Source organism: Cynara cardunculus, unplaced genomic scaffold (assembly GCF_001531365.2).
Source record: "Cynara cardunculus var. scolymus isolate 2C unplaced genomic scaffold, CcrdV1 Un_Scaffold_2891, whole genome shotgun sequence".
In the NCBI taxonomy this organism is placed as follows: Eukaryota; Viridiplantae; Streptophyta; class Magnoliopsida; order Asterales; family Asteraceae; genus Cynara; species Cynara cardunculus.
The window spans coordinates 13,018-20,763 of NW_020201264.1; the positions used below are offsets into that span (position 1 = coordinate 13,018).

The window sequence follows — 7,746 nt, forward strand, 5'->3', positions numbered from 1 at the left end:
ACATCATTTCAAATTAAAAACCCTAAAGTCAAAAACGCTAAAATAAAGAAAACGTAATAGAACCAAAAAGAGAATTAAATGTTTCAAGTTTATAGATTTATAAGAGTTACATACTTTGGTTCCACATTTGTTAATTAATTGCTAGTGATCAAGTTTATAGATTTATAAGAGTTACACATTTTAGGCTCGTTAGCCCGTGGGCGAGTTTGGGCCCGTTTATAGAACAGGCAATGGTAAGTTGTCAAACCCGAAAAAAAGACTTTGGTGTATAATATTAGGTTAGTTGGACAAAAAAAAACAAGTTAGGCACGGCCGGAGTCCACCCCAAACCAGCAAACTACTCTTAAGGTTGTGGAAGAAATATGTATATATATATATATATATATATATATATATATATATATATATATAGAGGGTTGAGTTCAAATGAGACTAAGGGTTTTTCGTGAGACCCGTAAGATCATGTTATGTTCATTGATTAACTTTATAAGCTAATGATCTAATGGTCTAAAGTTGCACGGTGACAATTTTGTGATTCTTGAGAAGTCTCGTGACAATTTGTGATTATGAATGTTCATATTGTAAATCTAATCCAAGGGTTGAGAATTGGTCATACGGGGCTCACGAAAAACCATTGTCCTCACATGATCTCAAGTCTATATATATATAGAGAGAGAGAGAGACTTGGGATCATGTGAGACCCGTAAGACCAATTCTCAATCCTTGGATTAGATTTACAATCGTCATATCTGAATATTTATAAATGTCACGAGACTTCTCAATAATTACAAAATTGCTACCTTGCAAATTTAGACTATTAGATCATTAGTTTATAAATTTGATCAATGAACATAAATTGGTCATAGAGGTCTCACAAAAAACCCAACCGTGTATATATGTATATAATTCCCCTTTCTTAACGTTATCAGTTAAGAGGGGAAAAAAAGTAGGAACACGGGTAAACCAGAAAGATGAAAACCGTTGATTTCGAAACTATGGAGACAAAAAAGAATTCTTAACAAACTACAGAGTTTTACTCTATTTCTTTTTAACGGGAATTTTTAATCTCACCACGCGCGATACCCGAGCGGCCGACGGCCGGCAGACATAACGCATAAGACGACAATACTTGCAAAATGGATAAAATACGGATCTTTTTCCATAATCACCAACCATCTTCTTCCTTTGTTGAAAAAAAGAAAGAAAGATGGATGTGCAATCGGTGACGCCGGCGGTGGCCGTGGCGGTGGTCGTCGGAGGTTTTCTTTTCTTGTTTCTCAGGAGTTTTCTATCTCATCATCAACCTGCTAACCGAAATCATCTCCCTACTCTTCCTGGTACGCCTCTGCTCTCTTCTTCACATCGATCTCACCTTTGTCGATCGTCAAACTTTAACAACTTCAAATTTCTATGTTCGTAATTGTAGAGGTTCCAGGGGTGCCATTGTTAGGGAATTTGTTTCAGTTGAAGGAGAAGAAACCATATAAAACTTTTACAAAGTGGGCAGAAACTTACGGTCCGATTTACTCCATTAAAACTGGAGCCACCTCCTTGGTTGTCGTTAGCTCTAATCAACTTGCTAAAGAGGTAATACATTTATCTTTTGGCTTCCTGTACATCCATTCATTTACTTCATCAATATTAATCTGTGTTCATATAATGCTACCATAGGCCATGGTGACCAGATTTGACTCCATTTCAACCAGAAAGCTTTCAAAGGCATTAACGATGCTGACGTCTGATAAAACCATGGTCGCAATGAGTGATTATGACGAATATCACAAGACTGTCAAACGCAACATACTCACTAGTGTCCTCGGACCACTTGCTCGGGTTCGTGATCATAATCCTAAAACCCTTGTTTTTGTTCATTCCACTTCGGCTATTACTGACTAATCTTGATGAACCGATATTAGAACAAACATCGAGTCCATAGAGATTCAATGGCGAAGAATCTTTCAAACCAACTTCATGCCTTGGCTTCCACGTCTTCTCACGAAGCTATAAACCTCAGGAAACTTATCCAATCTCAACTTTTCTCGTTAGCATTCAAACAAGTGAGTTTTTCTAACCCTTTTTTGCAAACCATGAAAAAGATTAGGATACCATAAACCATTAGTTCTGCAAAATGGGTTTGAATTCAATGATTCAGTAAACATTATACCATATATTTGCAGGTGATGGGGAAGGATGTCGAAAGCCTTTACGTGGGAGATCTAGGGATCACCATGGCAAGAGAGGAGGTCTTTCAGGTTTTGGTGACTGATCCGATGATGGGTGCCATTGAAGTTGACTGGAGAGATTTTTTTCCGTATCTAAAGTGGATCCCCAATCCCAGCTTCGAGAAGAAAATGGAGCAACTGGTTATCCGAAAAGATGCTGTGATGAAGGCCTTGATTCAAGAACACACAAAACGGATAGATTCTGGGGAGGTAAGCCATACTAGTACATAATACTCGTTGCTGCGACAAAGCGAAAACTATATTAACTGGATTTCGGTATATATTTTTCCGATAACAGTCTTTGGACAGCTTCATCGACTACTTATTGTCGGAGGCACAACCGTTAACGGAGAAACAACTGCTAATGTCACTTTGGGAACCGATCATCGAAACAGCGGACACCACTATGGTTACCACAGAATGGGCAATGTATGAGCTCTCAAAATCCCCAAAGAAACAGGATCGTCTCTATGACGAACTCCAAAATGTTTGTGGATCACAAAAGATCACAGAGGAGAAATTGTGCCAAATGCCATACTTATCGGCCGTTTTCCATGAAACTTTGAGAAGGCACAGTCCTGTTTCGATAATGCCCTTACGATATGTGCACGAGGACACGGTGCTCGGAGGCTACCATGTTCCCGCTGGCACCGAGGTTTGTTTTTCTAGATCAACTGTCGTTAATGAGATGTCACTTTTAAAATGTCGCTAAAACTAGATGTTTTGCAGCTTGCAATAAACATTTATGGGTGTAATATGGAGAAGGGAATCTGGGAGAATCCGGAAGAGTGGAACCCGGAGAGATTTCTAGCCGAAAACGAACCAATCGACCTACAAAGAACGATGGCATTTGGAGGGGGGAAACGAGTATGTGCTGGGGCTATGCAGGCAATGTTGCTTGCTTGCATGAGTATCGGACGAATGGTTCAGGAGTTCGAGTGGCGACTTAAAGAGGACACCGGAGAAGATGTGAATACGCTTGGGCTCACAACACAGAAACTTAATCCGATGCTTGCCGTTATAAATCCGAGAACATAATCATACGGAAATAGCGGTAATTAATATCATGATGGCACAAATATATCTTCTCAGGTCAACCGTATCAGATATTGTCTGTTTTATCCATATACCTAGACTCATTGTTTTAAAATACGTCTGATAGAAGAGGTATCAAGTCCCTTAAAACGCAACCTTTGTTCCCCTCCTCAATCAATGTGGGATCTTACCATCCACCCCTCTTGAAAGCCCAGCGTCTTCGTTGGCACACCGATCCGGTTTTCGACTCTGATACCATATTTGTAACACTATATCTGTAACACCTCATGTTCCACGTGGTCGAGGACAGGCGGCGGTGTGACATTTATGACTTGGAGTATAAAATCATAGTAAAAAAATACAAAACAATAAAAGATCAGATCGAGCAACTAAAATAAACCCATCATATATTGATTACATCTATCAAATGAATAATCGATGGTTATAAACTTTAATTTACAATAACAGAAGATTTACAAAATAAGGATTGATATCTTCGGTTGTATCAATGGATCGTCACTCGATGTCACTTACCTAACCTGTCTAGAGTCTCGTCAATTATACCTGCCGTGTCATGAAACAATACACGGCTGAGCTATGACTCAATGGACGGATTTAAAAATATGAACCAGAACATATGAAAACACCATAATAAAATGAGATACCAACATGAGAAACATCAAACAACTTTAATTCAACAAATTATTTCAATCCAAAAACCAAATAACAAAGTGATATCTTAAAAGTCAACATTTGTATGTCGCAATCTCCCAATAATTGACTCATTTTCAATTATAATCCATGACTCAAAAAACACGACGGGAATACTTTTATTCATATCACCCAAAGGGGTTATTACACGAACCACCTTTGTGCGTCGCAATCTCTCAAGAGATGATCAGTCTACTTGGGCTATGGGAAAGGTATAACTGGGCACATCATAACTCAATCCCTTTCGCGAAACATCGCGGACATGACACTATCCTAGGATCGATCCATCCGCCATCTACCCATGCCTAGTCCAAGCTCATTTCCCGAGCTTTCAATCACGAGGACTCTATGGTACTTCCAGCTACCATAGAAACGTCATTGCAGTCGATGCCCCAACTACGTACTATGTCTTATAAGACTCAAATTCAAATCATCAACCATAAATCAAATCACCCAATAAAAGCTACCGTAGTTTTACGGTTCATTGTTCTATATATCAATTGATAATAACAAATAAAAATCATAGAATCGAGATCACAATAAATTTCGAAATTGGATTAAAAGATCTGAGTTGTCATCTCAAAGCATTTCTTGGAAACAAGATCATTACAAAGTTTTAATGGTAAGAAAAGTATTAGCTCACCCTTTCAGATGAATTCTAAGAAATCATATCACGGATGGGAAGTCCATATGCAAACGGGCATCCCTCAAATTCGAAGGATAAGAAATCCATACCTTTTGTTAAACAAAATCACAATATAAACGACTATTGATCGAGTCTGAACCACCCACACAAATATCCTATATATAAACACAGATTAAACTTCTATCATATATATATATATATATATATATATATATATATATAGGGGCCTATTCAAGGGAGAACTGAGTTGTTTGTGGTAACTGTGAGAACCAATATTAACCACAAATCAATAGATAAATTAGGAAATTTATAAATTTGGTAATTTTAAATTAAAATCTTAAAGAAAGGATATTTTTTGTATTTTAAAACTCTCCTCTCTCCTCTCTTCTCTCTCCTGCCACCGTCCTCCTCCGGTGATACCACTATTATACCACTGTGATACCTAAAAATATTGACTCTGTTAAACAAAAGATACATTGTGATACCTAAAAATATTGACTCTGTTAAACAAAAGATACATTGTGATACCTAATCATATATAAGATGYATAGTGATACCACTGTGTTACATCTTCGATCGACCACACAAACGACATCAATGTGATACCCAAGCACATATATGATGCATTGTGATACCATTGTAGTATCACCGGAGGACGGTGGCCGGCGGACGATGGCCGGAGGACTGTGGCCGGAGAGAGAAGAGAGGAGGGAGGAAAGTTTTAAAATACCAAAAATATCCTTGCATTAATATTTTAATTCAAAATTGTCAAAATTATAAATTTCCTAATTTATCTATTGATTTGTGGTTAATATTGGTTCTAGCTCACAGTTATCACAAACTAATTAGTTCTCATTTGATTAGGCCCCTATATATATATGTATATATATATATACATATATATACTATATTATAAAGCATTTGACAAAAGCTCTTAAAAACCATTTTTTATGCATGAAGTACTGTTTATTGATGCATATTACTTAAAATTCAAGATTACAAGTAAAATTTGCATAAATACAACTTATTAAAGCTCTATGTTTGAATTCGTGTAACTAACTGCGGATAAACATAATCAAATAGAGGATAAACATCTCATTTTAAAATATAAAAAATCTAAAATAAAATTAGGATAATTATTAAGTTCTAACAGAATACTTAATTATTATCTTTATAAAAAAACTAGAAGGGTACTCGTGTAATGCAACGATATATATTTTGATTTTTATATTTCATTTTATTATTTATCTCAGTCGATGTTATAGTATGGTTTTACGTGATTTTGAAAAAAACGATATTGTTTTTATTTTTGAATAAAATATAAATTTGAATATATCATAAAAATTTGACAAAAATGTATCGATGTTAATATCAAATTAATATTTAAAATTTCTAGTTTTTGTATAATTTTTTAATTCAATTTTTTTATTTTAATTTAGGTTCAATAACGAAGTAATTTATATTTGATTTAATAATATAATTTTCTTATAAATATAATAATTAATTATTCTTTTACAACCCGATAATTATCCTAATTATATTTTTATATTTTAAAATGAGATGTTTATCCTCTAATTGGTTATGTTTATCCGCAGTTAGTTACACAAATTCAATTATGGAGCTTTAATAAGTTGTACTTATGCATAATTATTTGTAATCTTGAATTTTAAGTAATATGCATCAATATACAGTACTTCATGCATCAAAATTGGTTTTTAAGAGTTTTTGTTAAATGCTTTATAATATAGTATAGATATTATTAAACCTAAATTAAGTTACTTCGTTACGATAAATTAAATTATAATAAAAATTTGAATTAAAAAAAATACACAAATAAAAACTTTTAAATAGTTAATTTGATACTAATATTGATATATTTTTTTGCAAATTTTTTATGATATTTTTAAATTTATATTTTATTCAAAATTAAAAGCATTATCGTTTTCTCAAAACCACGTAAAATCGTATTATATCGACATAGATAAAAAATAAAAATAAACATCGAAATCGAAATGTGTCTCGATGCATTCGAGTACCCTTCTAGTGTATATATATATATATATATATATATAGAGAGAGAGAGAGAGATAAAAGAGCGATTAAATGCAAACCATCCAATTTGTACAAACCGTGCAAACCACCTTCATCCGTCGATCGATTTCATTGTTTAATCTTATGAAATTTTTTCATGAAATTGTTTAATCTTGTGAAAATTGTTTCATATAATACTTTTTTTATAAAGTTGTTTCGTATATGGTTATGAAATTGTTTTATATAATACTTAATAAAATTTTAGTGAAACTGTTTCATGTATTTTTCTAAAATTAAAATAATAAAGATAATAATATCCATGATTAACACTCTGCACAATAAAAATGATTAATCAATCTCTCATAATTACAAAAAATGAACAAAATGAAAAATTATGATTGGTTGAATAAGGTTTGTACGGTTTGTACAAATAACGTGGTTTGCAAAGTAAAACTCCTCTCTCTCTCTCTCTCATATATATATATATATATATAGGGTTGAGTTCACGTGAGACCCAAGGTTTTTCGTGAGACCTGTAAGACCAATATACGTTCATTGATCAATTTTATAAGCTAATGATCTAATGGTCTAAAATTGCACAGTGACAATTTTGTGATTATTGAGAACTCACGCGGCGTTTGTGAATGTTTAGATCTGACGATTGTAGATCTAATCCAAGGGTTGAAAATTGGTCTTACGGGTCTTACGAAAAAGCCTTGGTGTAAAATTGCATGGTGGTAATTTTGTAATTATTGAGAAATCTGTGTCAATTTTGTGATTATGAATATTGAGATTATAGATCTAATCCAAGGGTTGAGAAGTGGTCTTACGGGTTTCACGAAAAAGCCTTGGTCTCATATGATCTCAAGTCTATATATATATATATATATATCTATAGGGGTTGGTTCAAATACTAACCAAAACTATTGTGCAAACTATGTTAACCCGATCTTGATCGTTCATTTTCTCATCAAACGGTCCTTATTAAATGAGACTATTAAAAATAATCATTTAATTAATATATTAATTGAGATGCCTATGAACAACGGTTCAGAGGGTACTTTTGTAAAAACATCGCATGAACACAGTGAACATTTATAT

The 7,746-nt window shown here is 33.8% G+C and overlaps 1 protein-coding gene across 1 annotated transcript; it reads left to right on the forward strand.

The window, feature by feature from the left end:
- The first annotated feature begins 1,207 nt into the window (after positions 1 to 1,207).
- Positions 1,208 to 3,260, forward strand: LOC112503348 (ent-kaurene oxidase, chloroplastic-like). Its single transcript, XM_025107406.1, has 7 exons — positions 1,208 to 1,337; positions 1,427 to 1,587; positions 1,672 to 1,833; positions 1,917 to 2,057; positions 2,178 to 2,432; positions 2,521 to 2,877; positions 2,952 to 3,260. Exons 1-7 carry the CDS (start codon positions 1,208 to 1,210, stop codon positions 3,258 to 3,260), a joined length of 1,515 nt encoding a protein of 504 aa, XP_024963174.1.
- Positions 3,261 to 7,746: the final 4,486 nt, after the last annotated feature.

Coding starts and splice junctions, on each gene's coding strand:
- LOC112503348 (XM_025107406.1), top strand. CDS start 1,208: ATGGATGTGCAATCGGTGACGCCGGCGGTGGCCGTGGCGGTGGTCGTC. Junction 1,338..1,426: donor TCATCTCCCTACTCTTCCTG/GTACGCCTCTGC, acceptor TCGTAATTGTAG/AGGTTCCAGGGGTGCCATTG. Junction 2,878..2,951: donor ATGTTCCCGCTGGCACCGAG/GTTTGTTTTTCT, acceptor GATGTTTTGCAG/CTTGCAATAAACATTTATGG.